At 39.8% G+C, this 16818-nt stretch overlaps 1 protein-coding gene across 5 annotated transcripts in view; it reads left to right on the forward strand.

Moving 5' to 3' along the window:
• LOC132894738 (ADAMTS-like protein 1) overlaps positions 1-16818 on the forward strand; it is a 228547-nt gene that overhangs the window by 156739 nt on the left and 54990 nt on the right. For 4 of the 5 annotated variants that reach the window (XM_060934855.1, XM_060934859.1, XM_060934871.1 and 1 more), the window contains exon 3: positions 10620-10747. In XM_060934855.1, coding sequence (XP_060790838.1) covers positions 10620-10747 — 128 coding nt within the window. Of the gene's footprint in view, positions 1-5553; positions 5720-10619; positions 10748-16818 lie in introns of those variants that run through there. The other variant, XM_060934865.1, reaches the window with a different exon arrangement.

Consider the following 16818-nt stretch of genomic DNA (forward strand, 5'->3'; position numbering starts at 1 on the left):
ATGATGCGCCAAACGTTTTCTATGGGTGAAAGATCTGGACTGCAGGCTGGCCAGTTCAGTACCCGGACCCTTCTTCTACGCAGCCATGATGCTGTAATCGATGCAGTATGTGGTTTGGCATTGTCATGTTGGAAAATGCAAGGTCTTCCCTGAAAACGACGTCGTCTGGATGGGAGCATATGTTGCTCTAGAACCTGGATATACCTTTCAGCATTGATGGTGTCTTTCCAGATGTGTAAGCTGCCCATGCCACATGCACTAATGCAACCCCATACCATCAGAGATGCAGGCTTCTGAACTGAGCGCTGAGAACAACTTGGGTCATCCTTCTCCTATTTAGTCCGAATGACACGGCGTCCCTGATTTCCATAAAGAACTTCAAATTTTGATTCGTCTGACCACAGAACAGTTTTCCACTTTGCCACAGTCCATTTTAAATGAGCCTTGGCCCAGAGAAGACGTCTGCACTTCTGGATCATGTTTAGATACGGCTTCTTCTCTGAACTACAGAGTTTTAGCTGGCAACGGCGGATGCCACGGTGAATTGTGTTCACAGATAATGTTCTCTGGAAATATTCCTGAGCCCATTTTGTGATTTCCAATACAGAAGCATGCCTGTATGTGATGCAGTGCCGTCTAAGGGCCCGAAGATCACGGACACCCAGTATGGTTTTCGGGCCTTGACCCTTACGCACAGAGATTCTTCCAGATTCTCTGAATCTTTTAATGATATTATGCACTGTAGATGATGATATGTTCAAACTCTTTGCAATTTTACACTGTCGAACTCCTTTCTGATATTGCTCCACTATTTGTCGGCGCAGAATTAGGGGGATTGGTGATCCTCTTCCCATCTTTACTTCTGAGAGCTGCTGCCACTCCAAGATGCTCTTTTTATACCCAGTCATGTTAATGACCTATTGCCAATTGACCTAATGAGTTGCAATTTGGTCCTCCAGCTGTTCCTTTTTTGTACCTTTAACTTTTCCAGCCTCTTATTGCCCCTGTCCCAACTTTTTTGAGATGTGTTGCTGTCATGAAATTTCAAATGAGCCAATATTTGGCATGAAATTTCAAAATGTCTCACTTTCGACATTGGATATGTTGTCTATGTTCTATTGTGAATACAATATCAGTTTTTGAGATTTGTAAATTATTGCATTCCGTTTTTATTTACAATTTGTACCTTGTCCCAACTTTTTTGGAATCGGGGTTGTACTACAGGTGTTCATGTGTTTATAGTGGACTTATTCCTGGTTAATTTTGCGACAGTATTAAATAGGAATCTAGGATTATTTTTGTTACCTTCTATTAGGGAGGAGAGATATGTTGATCTAGCAGCACTAAGAGCTTTTCTAAACTTCAGGAAGCTCTCCTTCCACATTAATTTGAACACTACCAATTTTGTTTGACGCCATTTACGTTCCAATTTTCGAGTGGTCTGTTTTAATGTGTGAGTGGCATCATTATACCAGGGTGCTCATTTTTTGTCTCTGACCATTTTCCTTTTAAGAGGAGCTACATTATCTAAAGTATAGCGGAACATTGACTCTAAGCATTCAGTTGCCTGATCAAGTTCTGCAGGGGCTGACAGTGACCCAATCAAAGTTGATAACTCTGGGAGATCATTTATAAAGCTCTGTGCAGTAGTTGACGTGAATGTACATTTAATACAGTAGCATGGTGAGGTGCATATATTATTATTCAGACATATTTTAAATGAGATGAGATAATGATCTGAGATAACTTCAGACTGTGGAAGTATGACTATATTTTCTACGTTTAACCCGAATGTTAGTATAAGATCGAGGGTGTGACCACCATTATGGGTCGGTCCTATGACATTCTGATTAATCCCTACTGATTCTAAAATGGACACAAACGCTGTTTTCAAAGGGTCTTCTGGGTTATTGAAGTGAATATTAAAATCTCTGACAACTAAAGCTTTGTCGAAGGAAATAACGAGATCTGAGATAAAATCTGCAAATTCAGAAAGAAACTCAGAATATGGCCCCGGGGGCCTGTAAATAATAAGTAACAGAATTAACTGGGTAGACCTATTTTTCAAGGCTACATACATTATATTAGTATGAAGAACTTCAAATGTATTAAATTTATAACCAGGTTTTTGTGTTACACCTAGATAATCATTATAAATAACCACGACGCCTCCTCCTCTGCCAGTTTGACGAGGCTGGTGTATATAACTGTATCCAGGCGGACTCACTTCATTTAATGCTATATATTCATTTGGCTTAATCCATGTTTCAGTTAAACAAAGTACATTAAACTCCTGATCAGTAATGAGTTCATTAACCATTAGTGCTTTAGATGTAAGAGATCTAACATTTAATAGCCCCACCTTTATATCAAAGGTGCTGGCAACGGCTGTACAGTCAGTATGATCTAATTTTATATTGATTAGGTTACTGGAACAAACTCTCTGAATATTTCTACCTTTTTGTTGAACTCGGGGAACAGACACAGTCTCGATGTAGTGGATCCTGAGTGACGACTCTGTGCTGCGAGCAGACAGTCGGTTTAGCCTGTTCGTCTGCTCCCTGGCCAAGTGTATGTGGAAGTGTATCATGGCACGAACAAAGGAGATTTCTGAGGACCTCAGAAAAAGCGTTGTTGATGGTCATCAGGCTGGAAAAGGTTACAAAACCATCTCTAAAGAGTTTGGACTCCACCAATCCACAGTCAGACAGATTGTGTACAAATGGAGGAAATTCAAGACCATTGTTACCCTCCCCAGGAGTGGTCGACCAACAAAGATCACTCCAAAAGCAAGGCATGTAATAGTCAGCGAGGTCACAAAGGACCCCAGGGTAACTTCTAAGCAACTGAAGGCCTCTCTTACATTGGCTAATGTTAATGTTCGTGAGTTCACCATCAGGAGAACACTGAACAACAATGGTGTGCATGGCAGGGTTGCAAGGAGAAAGACACTGCTCTCCAAAAAGAACATTGCTGCTTGTCTGCAGTTTGCTAAAGATCACGTGGACAAGCCAGAAGGCTATTGGAAAAATGTTTTGTGGACAGATGAGACCAAAATAGAACTTTTTGGTTTAAATGAGAAGCGTTATGTTTGGAGAAAGGAAAACGCTGTATTCCAGCATAAGAACGTTATCCCACCTGTGAAACATGGGGGTGGTAGTATCATGGTTTGGGCCTGTTTTGCTGCATCTGGGCCAGGACGGCTTGCCATCATTGATGGAACAATGAATTCTGAATTATACCAGCGAATTCTAAAGGAAAATGTCAAGACATCTGTCCATGAACTGAATCTCAAGAGAAGGTGGGTCATGCAGCAAGACAACGACCCTAAGCACACAAGTCATTCTACCAAAGAATGGTTAAAGAAGAATAACGTTAATGTTTTGGAATGGCCAAGTCAAAGTCCTGACCTTAATCCAATCCAAATGTTGTGGAAGGACCTGAAGTGAGCAGTTCATGTGAGGAAACTCACCAACATCCCAGAGTTGAAGCTGTTCTGTACGGAGGAATGGGCTAAAATTCTTCCAAGCCGGTGTGCAGGACTGATCAACAGTTACCGGAAATGTTTAGTTGCAGTTATTGCTGCACAAGGGGGTCACACCAGATACTGAAAGCAAAGGTTCACATATGGTATTTTGCCACTCACAGATATGTAATATTGGATAATTTTCCTCAATAAATAAATGACCAAGTATAATATTTTTGTCTCATTTGTTTAACTGGGTTCTCTTTATCTACTTTTAGGACTTGTGTGAAAATCTGATGATGTTTTAGGTCATATTTATGCAGAAATATAGAAAATTCTAAAGGGTTCACAAACTTTCAAGCACCATTGTAGATAAATGAATTCTGCAGAATCTTTTTTCGTTCAGCTGCATATTTCATTCATCAGAATATCTGCTTGGAAACTGGAGCAATCAAGATGACACATTTTTACAATTTTGCTCAGTGAAAACAAACAGAAAAATAAGGAAAGTTTCAACTTACTCCCACTCTAGCTACAGATTTTAATTACAAGTCATTTTTAATTCAAAGTTTTCAAATCCCAGACAGCAGTCAAATACCACTTTGATAGGACTGATGGAGAGGACTCATCCCATAAATCTGCAGTATCTTCTCTGTTTCAGACATGACATCCCTTTATTAGACAATAACAGTAATGGTTTAAAGTGATGGACCTGAATCATAGGTAACACTATCTGTTAACAGAAAGGTCAGTGTCGTGGCAGAATATCTTCACCATATTAATGCTGTCCGGAGTTTGCATGTTCTCCCCGTGTCCGCGTGGGTTTCCTCCGGGTGCTCTGGTTTTCCCCACAGTCCAAAGACATGCAGGTTAGGTTAACTGGTGACTCTAAATTGACCGTAGGTGTGAATGTGAGTGTGAATGGTTGTCTGTGTCTATGTGTCAGCCCTGTGATGACCTGGGGACTTGTCCAGGGTGTACCCCGCCTCTCGCCCGTAGTCAGCTGGGATAGGCTCCAGCTTGCCTACGACCCTGTAGAGCAGGACAAAGCGGCTAGCGATAATGAGATGAGATGAGATATTAATGCTGTCATGCTGATCAGTGGTATAAATATCAACATTCTTAATGAGAGAAAGTGTATTTTTCTATTCTTATAAAATAACGTAGTAATGTAGTCAGTATATAGTAAACCAGTCAGTAACTATTCAGTAACTGCTATTCTGTATAGAACACCAGTATAGAAGAATCAGGGCTTATCATCATACTTCCTTTTTAATCGATCATATTTTTAGTACAACTCCTTTTCCATAAATTATATTTTAAAGTCCTTTGTACTGTCCTCCAGAGGCACATATGGGAATGACTATCTCTCTTCCTTCACTGAATGTACTTCACTTGGCAGATGTTTTTAAAGAGATTCATTGAAGTCCACAGATTGTTTTTCTTCATTGTGGAAAAAAAGCACATAATTGCTGTGATTAGATCTACATCTTTTGATGATGCTGTTTTATCTCATTCGTACAGATCACATAAGATGAACTGCAGAGTAAGGGTTTGGGTAGAAATGCAAAGAAAAAACAAGAGAATGCCTGCGGTCATGGATCTGGAAATGGGAATTTTTAGTGATTTAGTCATTCAATAGTTTTTCCAAGGTGACCATTGTACGTGGGTTGTGGATATACGAGGGCAGGCCAGAACTAAGATTAGCTGGAGTGAGAAGCCAGAGAGAGAGAGAGAGAGAAAGGGGGGAGAGAAAGTTAGATAGATGATGAAAGGCTGTGATGAAAAACAGTGGCTGGACCTGAGAAACCAAGAGGAAAAACAAACAACGTAAAGCGTCAGAAAAAGGAGAACGCAAGAAATGAAGAGGGGAAAGGAAGAACGTGTGTGAGTGAGTGGAACTACAGCTGACCCGAGTCTTGTGTTTGGTTTAGCATACTCGGCCAAGGCTTTCTCTGATTGGTTGGCAGGTTAGACCTGGAGGCTCTTGGGGCTCGAAGCACCCCTCTGACTCCTCTGAAAAAGAGGCAGAGAAATAAGCATAGAAGCAGAGAGCGAGAGAGTAAGAGTGCTGGAACAGAGACTTGCAGTCACACGAACTCTATCAGCCACTGAGTGCAGAGCTCTAAACGCTCTGCACACACTTGTACACACTTGCGCACACTCACACACGTGTGCTAGTCTCTCCACGTCCCTCTAGGCATGGACCTTCCCACTGCTGCTGCCGTGTTGATGGCTTCTCTTGTGCTTCTGGTACAGTTCCTTGATTTTTTTTTTTCCTGTTTGCTCACTTAATTTGAGTGATTTTCGGATATTTATTAGGTTAGTTTGTACACTTGTCATTTACTATTTTCTGTGTGTTTTTGAGTCTGAGTTGACTTTTGAGTGGGTCTTTGCGTGATAGCAAAGCTAGGTGTTATTAAAAGATTGCATTAGATGAATGGAATGTCTTCTGTAATCTTGTGTTTGGTACAATCATTTTCTATAAGGAAAGGCAAGTATGTCGATGCTGTTCTCCTGGCACAAATGATGTCTTTAACACAAATACAGTATATGGCACTTGGATGGGCACAAGGGTGTAAACAGATGTGAGGTGATCATATGACCTCCTAATTAAATAGCTCATACCGGTACCATGTATATTGTATATTGATGTAACCCAACGTCTGTGAAAGTAAGCTTTGTGTTGGAGGCTTCAGGTTGTCAAAGGCTACCCTTTACACAAGTAAATCACAAGTACACAAGTACATCCTATGCACAGCTCTGCTAATGGCAGGTCCTATCCAGGCAAATCTCCAGTGTTTACTCATGGTTTAAGAATGTCAGACATTTCAATTTTACATAATTAACCTAAAATTATGCTGCAAGGAATCTTGAGGTTAGCAGGAAAAATGCATCACAATACAATGAGCTTACATTCATAAGAATGAGCATGGTGAGTAGTTTTCAGCTGAAATAATCAGTCAGGGCTCTAGTGAAAACAGACTGATGAGGAGGCAAGGTGTAATGTGTCTAAGCAGTAGAAATGATCCAGGGACTTGATTACAGTGACAAGTCAGGCATTTTAGATTTAAGGTGTGGTTTATACTGCTAAGAAAATAACTGCAAATCAAATAAATCACAGCGTGGACATTATATGTTCCCAAGGCCTTAAAATAAAAAGTAGACTGGCTTTTAACAACCTCAAGAACAGTCAGTAATGAAAACAATTCACCATGGCCGTTAGGAAATCCCAGGTAGTCCGAGGATGAAAAACACAAGCTGGTTCTCATTGTTAAAAAAGAATAATTAAATCCTGTGTATAGTGATCCAATACTCAGAAACCTTCAGTGCTTTTTTTTTTGCAACTGTGGAATTCTAAGGTTCTCGCTGACCTTTTTTTTTTTTTTTTTATAAATAACTTATGTGCAACTGAATATATTTGAGAAGTTTTATATAAAAACTTTTTACAAACATAAAAAGCATTTTAAAAAGTTAAAATGGCATATCCACTGTGACTTTATTGTGAGTCAAAACTTTGTCCATAAATGGCATTGACTGCACACGCTAATAAACACCTGTCCTCTCTCTTCCATTGTAGTATTTTTCATTCATTCATTCATTCATCTTCAGTAACTGTTTTGTCCTGCTTAAGGTCACAGTGGATTCAGAATCTATCCCAGGAATGTTAGAGACAATTAAGAGTAACCAGAATTATCAAACGACTGGCATATTTCTGGTGAGGAGACCAGAGATCTTCAAGGAAACCCACACAGGCACAGGAGAACATGTAAAACTCCACACAGATAGTAACCCAAGCCCAGGATCGAACTCCAGGACCCTGGAGCTGTGAGATAGCAGTGCTGCCCTCTGTGCCAACATGTTGCATCCTGCAGTGGCTTTAACAGATTTAATTCATGATTCCATGAATCGAGGTCAGCTAGAAAGTCTTGTGATAATATCTAAATGATTACACTCACTGCACACAAATCAAGCAGTCTGATTGGCAGGTGAGTATTATGATCTAAAAATATATAATCATATCTTACCAATGGATTCTGATAAGAAAACATACTCAGCCATGAAAGCAGGCTTTACTAACCTTCAATGTTTGCCAATGCATAATTAACATTATTATCAGTGCAACTTTAAAGCACTAATAATACAGTGAACAATAAGAAGTAGTTTTTGGCTCATATCGAAAACTACATCGATTTTGCCCTTAACTGCTTTAGGGTATTTTTGTCAAATGAGTAGCCTTACAGTAATTTAGAGCAAATCTACTGATTGCTTTGAAAAGAAACCGGGACCAGATAATCAAGCCAGAGGTTTATTTATTCAAATGTGGCCTAACTAAAGTCATTTCGTACAATCCTTTGCTAATACGACTTTCTCCGTGCTCCATCAGCTATGTTTAGACCTTGCTAGCCACCGCTATTGTATCTAGTACTGCAAGAGTTTGATTTGTTTGTGCTATTCCCTCTTGAATAATATGGAACTGCGTATGAATAATGCAGTGTTTTTGCTACTGGCCCAAAAGAAACAAACTAGCAGTGTCATTACCTTGTATCTTCTTTCTTCATGAGGGTTATTCTTTATCCTTAGCTAAACAGGATGCCATATTTCTGGGATGGGGCCAATACTTTGATGTATTTTTTCCAACAACTCTGCCAGGCTTTTGCTTAGCAGTTTTAGTCTAGGGATAGAAATGCAATATTATTTTGCTACTTGGCTAAAGAAAACATTTAGCAGCTCAGCGGGTATTTCAGAGCAGGTGTTTGTCACAGGACCTTTTCATCCCATGGTCCCAGTCTGGACACCACCATTTAGACTGCCTTCATGGGTTAATTCTGCAAAGGGAGCTTCCTTAAACGCATTCCCATTGCTCTTTTGTGCACTTAAATGGCCCCCATTTGTGATGTTGGCCAATGCTGCAATGTCCATTATTCTTGTGAGAACTCGTCAGTAACAATGGGTTCGCTGGGGACATTTCCACACTCCAGAGCACACATATGAGTAGCACAACCTCAGATCAATCACAGGTTGAAACATTTCTTTGTTCCATCTGAATCTTGGTTTAGCCTGGCTGTCCACTGTCACCATAGAGACTAACAATTCTCTAAACACAGCACGCACATCTCTACATGCGTCTTTTTGTCTGTATTTGATTATTTTTATCTTGTGTTTTAATAAACATGGATGAGTCCCACTTGAGCACATGATAACTCGACTCTTATTTGTTTCATTTGTTTCAAAACTGACCAAACAAGGTGAAATATTCTATGGGTGATGAGTCCCATGTGAAAATAGCATTAGTTTTTGATCTGTGATCTTTGGCTTTGAACCAGTTATGAAACCGCTGCTCCATCGGCTGTCCCGGCATGCCTGAGATGCACATTGTCCTTGCAAGTGCTGAATTGAAGTTCTCATAATATTGATCTTGGAACTACAGTCCTATCTCATATATCTTCTGAGTGAAATTCTCCTCTTTCCACAATTATCATGAGGGGGGGATAGGCTTGAGCTTGTTAAGGAAAGGTGTTGCGTTTCACACTGAAGGGGATGCCTATGACACCTGACAGAAATAAGCTGAAGGAAACATGAGAAATTTGTCTGTTTTCTACTAGACGTTATCATCTTCAATTCACTCTCGGATAGCCACCTGCTTATTTTCACTGGCTTGTCTTCTCTCCTCCAGTCATCTTAGCACTTTTTTTTTTGTCTGTCTAATGCTCATGAACTGTGGTGCTGATATGGTTGAGTTGAATTAAAATGGCTATTATCACCAGTGACAGAAAAATGTGATTAAATAGCTTAACAAGAAGTCAAACAATACAAACTGAACATTGTTGACATAATAATTTATTTCATTTTTTAGTTAATTTTGCTTGCCTTTTTATCACATATTTTTTGAAATCAGAAACTGTAGTTTTATAAGCGTTTGGTGCAAAAACTGTATGATTGGTTTCTAGTTGCTGACATTTGCACTCCAAAGACACATTACCAGCCTAGTTAGTGACGTAGCTAGCTAGATAACTATGTTGATTAAAAGTTGCTAATTGCATCCTTTCTAGTCAGGGAAAGGACTGAAAACCATGGACTAAAAAGAGGGTAGTGATTGAACTGACATTCAGATTAATTGTCTTTTCGAAGTGTGTTCGATGAAGCCGGTGTGATTCCCAGTGCCACTGTCACAGTTTGCGAGACAAAAAAAGATGTAATATCATTAACTGTCCATTAAGTGTCCTGCCCTTTGCCCCTCCCCTCATGCATAAACAAAAAGCATGATTCTAGCTCCAATGGCCTTGTTAGCAGTTCTGTATTTTCCATGTAATAATAACTCTATGGAGTTAAACAGGGTTGCTGAACGTGCTGCCCCATGATTGCGCAACATCTAGACGGATGGCCAAATCAATGGAACAAAGGCTTATTTGTCAAGTAGCAACATTTTTGAAAAATATATTTGGGCACTCAAGAGTTGTGAATGAGGACTTTATGAATATTAGCTTTTGCTGAAAGGCTGATATGTATGATTAGGGTCTACCCCCCACCTACCCATATGGACATCACGACTTTGTCTTACTGAACATCCTTTATTGTACTCATACAGCATCCAAGTTTAATTAAATGCATGCTGTACAGAATGCTCAAAGAAACAGTGGGCTAATGGTGATGAACAAAGAATGTCTTGCCAAGTGCATATAATTAACTAAGAGCTAGTCCACTAATTTAAAGCACTGTAATTGGTGCTAGTTTTAGCACTTGACCTCACATTGGTGCCCCACGTGCCCATGCCCATTGCAGTGACGGCTTGGATCTGACAGTGATGGCCTGTATTGTAAAGGACTCTCTTGTAGACCAGCTCACTATCTCAGTATTTCATCTGTCCTCACTTTGAGTTTATATTGCCAATCAAGGAGTGAGTTAAAAGTGCTGACAGGGTGAATGTAGAACTTTGCTAAGCTTCACTGGAGAAGAGGAGTGGATACTGTGGTTACATGCTGCTTCTAAAGAATTAGGGCAGGAATGTATGTGAACGTTAAACAAACTAGTGCATACATATTGTATGATGGTTGAAATTATACACATTCATTATAAACTACGATATGAACAAAGTATTAATTCTTTTTCACTCTCTCTGGTCTTCTCCCATTCCTATTGCCACAATCTGTAGAACTCACGGACAGCAAGGTCAGAGGAGGACAGAGACACACTATGGGATGCCTGGGGCACATGGAGTGAATGTTCACGCACCTGTGGTGGAGGAGCGTCCTATTCTCTAAGACGTTGCCTCAGTTCCAAGTAAGCCACTTCCTAATACTTTTACAGAGCTCATTCTCTGTTATAAATATTCCTGTCACGTCTCAGAATATATGGGCTACATAAAATCAAATGTAACTACATCAATGAAAAATACAAAATGACAAGTATGGTCTACTGCAAAAAAAGGTTATCTCGAATATATGTATACTGAAGTTTGCTTTATTCTAGAAATGTTTGAAATTAGAAAATTTCAAGCATTTGCAAAAATGTCCAAGGATAGGCTTAATCGTCTTATATTTGTTCTACAACCCCATATCAGAAAAGGTTGGGATGGTATGGAAAATGCAAATAGAAAAAGAAAGAAGTGATTTCTCAATTTATGTTGACTTGTATTTCATTGCAGACAGTATGAACCCAAGATATTTCATGTTTTGTCGGGTCAACTTCATTTCATTTATTAATATACATCCATTCATGGATTTCAGGTCAACACATTCCAAAAAAAGTTGAGATGGGGGAAATTTAGGGCTAGTAATGACGTCAAACAATCAAATTAGGTTGTGATTTGAAACAGGTGATGTCAACAGGTGATTGCAATCATGGTTTGGTACAAAATCGGTATCCAGGAAAGGCTTAAATTTTGAGGAGCAAAGCTGGGCTGAGGATCTCCAGTTTGTAAACAAATGAATGAGAAAATTATAGGAAATGTTTAAAAACAATGTTCCCCACAGAAAGCTAGCAAGGGATTTGGATATTTCACCCTCTACAGTGCATAATCTCATTAAACAATTCAAGGAACCTGAATTTCAGTGCAAGGGCACAAGCCGAACCTGAACACCCATGATCTCCGGTCCCTCAGACAGCACTGCATCAAGAACCATCATTCATCTATAGCTGATATAACCACATCAGGATTACTTTGGCAAACTTTTGTGTAGCAGTACAATACAGAGTTACATCCATAAATGCCAGTTAAAACTTTACTGAGCAAAAAGGAAGCCTTATGTTAACTGTGTTCAGAAGCTCCTTCAACTTCTCTGGGCTTGGAGGCATCTGGGATGGACCATCACACAGTGGAAACATGCATTGTGATCAGATGAATCAGTATTCCGGGTCTTTTTTTGAAAGAAATGGATGCCGTGTGCTCCAGACCAAAGACAAAAAGGACCATCCAGACCATTACCAGCAACAAATCCACGAACCAGGGTCTGTCATGGTATGGGGTTGTGTCAGTGCCCTTAGCAAAGGTAACTTATACTTCTGTGATGGCAGCATTAATTCAGAAAAGTACACTGAGGTTTTGGGGCAACTTATGCTGCCTACAAGACGACATCTTTTCCAGGGATGTTTCAACAAGGCAATGCAAAACCACATTCTACACACATTACAAAGGCATGGCTGTGGAAGAAGAGGGTGCCTGTCTTCTCTGTCCCCAAATGTGTCCCCTCTGATGGCCCGTACTGTTGCATATTTTAAGACCTGCTTGCTAGAAGAATGGGACAAAATAACACCTGAAGCATGTCATCAGTTGGTGTCTTCAGTTCCTAAACATCTTTTAAGTGAAAGAATGGCAATATTACAAACTGGTAAATGCTTTACTGTTCCAACTTTTTTTTTATGTGTTGCAAGAATCAAAATAGAAATGTGTTTATTTTGAAAAAAATAAAATTAATGTGGTAAAACATCAAATAATGTGCTATTATATTGTTTTGAGTGCAATACCAGTCAAAGATTATTAACAAATCATTGTTTTTAATTTCAATTTCAACACATCATTCCAACTTTTTCTGATTTGGGGTTATAGAATTATTTCATGATAATAAATACTGAATAAATATTCTATATTGCAGATGTGATTGCTTGGTAAGGTATTATCTCATCTCATCTCATTATCTCTAGCCGCTTTATCCTTCTACAGGGTCGCAGGCAAGCTGGAGCCTATCCCAGCTGACTACAGGCGAAAGGCGGGGTACACCCTGGACAAGTCGCCAGGTCATCACAGGGCTGACACATAGACACAGACAACCATTCACACTCACATTCACACCTACGGTCAATTTAGAGTCACCAGTTAACCTAACCTGCATGTCTTTGGACTGTGGGGGAAACCGGAGCACCCGGAGGAAACCCACACAGACACGGGGAGAACATGCAAACTCCACACAGAAAGGCCCTCGCCGGCCCCGGGGCTCGAACCCAGGACCTTCTTGCGCTAACCACTACACCACCGTGCCGCCCGGTAAGGTATTATGTGTAGTGCAAATCTACTCTTGCATAGTCATCCAATGCAAAGTAACTGTGCTCAGTGCGTAGTAAAAGAAACCTTTTGACTTGCCCTTTGGGAAATTAATTAATGCTTGACTTGTACCAAGTCTCTGATGGCCCGTGAAACTGACACCATAATGAAAATATCCATGGATAACTTGTAGAATGCACTTAAAGGAGTCAGGTGTAATCCTTCAATTATAAGTGCACTCAACTGGTTCCCATTAATATCCTTCATGGATGGAAGTGAGTTCTTCTCACTGCATGGTTTAATATGGCCTAAATTGGCATGGACATGCTTCTAATGATGCAAGTAAATCTCTGCATGAATACTTCTCCCATGGGCTGTAATAGAAGTGCTCAAAATACATTTTATTTGACTTTTAAACACTCCCTGTGGGTCAGGAAATGCACTCTATTGCTTGCATTTTCCAGGCGTATGGGCTCCAGGCATTGTCTCTATTTCAGCAGATGACATAGCTGGTGAAACAAGCAAACTTGATTATCGACAGCACAGAAAGTACATCCAGCAAATCACAACCCACCTCATATAGTGGTGATTCAAGAAATTCAATTAAGGAAGGGGAAGGGAGGTGTGCACACAGTCAGGAAGTGAGTTGTAGAAAGAATGATATGGCACATGAGACCGTGTTCTATATAGATGTCACTTTTATTGGCTGAGGAATATTTGTGCAATGAGCTCATGGATTTCATGCTTTGTGATCTGCATAAAGCTTAGCGCCATAAAAGAAATACTCCTAAGCCCTTGAACAAGGGGGTCAAGTCTGTGTTACCTTTTTGTCTTGATACCTGCCATTGTGACAGGATTATTTAAGTAAGATACATCACACCTATGGGGCCGGTGTATTGCCGCCAACCATGCTGAGGTGAAATAGGATGTTATATTACTTCAGGCCCATATTTTGAATCTTATGTTTCTTTCTGGTTTCACTATATGACCTGCACAGGGATCATAATAATGTTATTGGACTTTACATTCCCTGTGTCTGTTAATCTTTATATGGCTTCTTTACAAACTGAAAATGGCTCTGCTTGACGTAGCAAACCTTTCCCTCTTCACTTCAAACTATAGCATTGTTTCGCCTTGTGGTTTGATTCTACAGAACACATTTCATTAAAGCCTCGCTACGTGAGTGAGAGCTACTCGGTTGAGTAAACCTCAAATTGAAATGGCAATAAAATTGACCCTTGTGATTTCGTGTTAAGAGTTGTTTGAGGTTCGGCTCTTTACGAGGAGTTGCGGTGGGGATTTGGAGCACAAGGGGGTGTTTGTGTGAGCTGACAGGCCTTATTGGGGGTGAGGAGTTTGGAATTTGGGTACAGCAGGCAGTCATCGCGTGGGAATGGGCTTCAGTTACCCTGGTCTTGGTTGTAGATCAAAGCCCTGTTAAAAGAACTTTATATGCCACTGAGAGAAAATTGTAAATGCTCTTGCAACACCTCACCCATGTTCCCCACAAGAAGGCACGTAGGTTATACACAAACACATACACATATGCTCACATTAGCAGGACCTCATGCCAATACACACATAGATGTGCCTCAAAGTCTTTCAGATATCTCAATACATATAACCACAGTCAAACCACAGCTCCAACGCTCTCATCAACGCACCCACACACACATGCACATCCAATTTCCAATCATATAAACTATCATTATTATACCCTTTTCAAAACGGCTTTCTCTACCACTTCCTTTCCAGCCAACTCGTGATTTTAATTTCACCTCTAATTATAAAATACCAGTTTTAATTAGTAATACAGTAAAACAAATCCTATAGAAGCATTATTTTCAGTGGTATTATTCAAAGAAATTCGAAGAAATAGAAATACAAACAGTATGCCTTACTACTAATTGACTTTTTTTTGTGGCGAAGAATCTATCGAATTATACAGATGGAGAGATGAGAAATTTTAAAAAGTCCTGACAGATCAGTGATGTGTTATATGGAAAAATAATAGGCTTGCATTGTGGTTGCATGTTGGAAGAGTACATTTTGGTTTTGCCTTAAATCCTTGCCAAACCTCCAATGTCCAGTCTTGGGCAGACTTTATAGACTTGGTTTATGCTAAGCACAAACTCTCAAGTACTGATTTATGTTTGTAATCATAAAACAAATAAAAACAATGAATAAGTAGTTGAATGTAAAAAGGTTAAACATTTACGGTATGTGCTGAAACCTTAATAAAAGTAAGGTAACCACTGTAGTAACAATCACTGATGTTTCAGCCAGGATTGTGTTTGAGTGATCAGAAAATTCAAGATCATATGATTTCAATTAGCCATTGGCCAGCTTAGTAGAGTGTAATGTCACGCCACTACGTCTGTGTTCTTTGTACACAACAAGCGCAATCTGATGTTGAAATTTGTTTCAAATACAGTGTAAAGCAACTAAATATGTATTGACATTTTCCTGCTGTATAAACAAATGATAATTATGTATTTACAAGGTTTGTGTATGTGGAAACATTGCATTAGGTGTTGTAAGTTACAGCAATTACAATAATACAGCAATTGCTGGTGGAGATCTTGATTATACAAAGATTTAGTGTTGGGGTGGGCTGTATGTGCTGTAATTGCAGACATATGCAGATTTTTTTTGTCTTTGTTGTTGTAGCATTATAGTATAGTAGTAGTTAGATCCGCTAGTTAGACATTTCAGTTGTGAGATATTGTTAGCTCACTCAGCAAACATACAACCCCGATTCCAAAAAAGTTGGGACAGAGTAAAAATTGTAAATAAAAACGGAATGCAATAATTTACAAATCTCAAAAACTGATATTGTATTCACAATAGAACACAGACAACATATCAAATGTCGAAAGTGAGACATTTTGAAATTTCATGCCAAATATTGGCTCATTTGAAATTTCATGACAGCAACACATCTCAAAAAAGTTGGGACAGGGGCAATAAGAGGCTGGAAAAGTTAAAGGTACAAAAAAGGAACAGCTGGAGGACCAAATTGCAACTCATTAGGTCAATTGGCAATAGGTCATTAACATGACTGGGTATAAAAAGAGCATCTTGGAGTGGCAGCAGCTCTCAGAAGTAAAGATGGGAAGAGGATCACCAATCCCCATAATTCTGCCCCGACAAATAGTGGAGCAATATCAGAAAGGAGTTCGACAGTATAAAATTGCAAAGAGTTTGAACATATCATCATCTACAGTGCATAATATCATCAAAAGATTCAGAGAATCTGGAAGAATCTGTGCGTAAAGGTCAAGGCCGGAAAACCATACTGGGTGCCCGTGATCTTCGGGCCCTTAGACGGCACTGCATCACATACAGGCATGCTTCTGTATTGGAAATCACAAAATGGGCTCAGGAATATTTCCAGAGAACATTATCTGTGAACACAATTCACCGTGGCATCCGCCGTTGCCAGCTAAAACTCTATAGTTCAAAGAAGAAGCCGTATCTAAACATGATCCAGAAGCGCAGACTTCTTCTCTGGGCCAAGGCTCATTTAAAATGGACTGTGGCAAAGTGGAAAACTGTTCTGTGGTCAGACGAATCAAAATTTGAAGTTCTTTATGGAAATCAGGGACACCGTGTCATTCGGACTAAAGAGGAGAAGGACGAGCCAAGTTGTTATCGGTGCTCAGTTCAGAAGCCTGCATCTCTGATGGTATGGGGTTGCATTAGTGCGTGTGGCATGGGCAGCTTACACATCTGGAAAGACACCATCAATGCTGAAAGGTATATCCAGGTTCTAGAGCAACATATGCTCCCATCCAGACGACGTCTCTTTCAGGGAAGACCTTGCATTTTCCACCATGACAATGCCAAACCACATACTGCATCAATTACAGCA

Source organism: Neoarius graeffei, chromosome 1, assembly GCF_027579695.1.
Source record: "Neoarius graeffei isolate fNeoGra1 chromosome 1, fNeoGra1.pri, whole genome shotgun sequence".
NCBI lineage: Eukaryota > Metazoa > Chordata > Actinopteri > Siluriformes > Ariidae > Neoarius > Neoarius graeffei.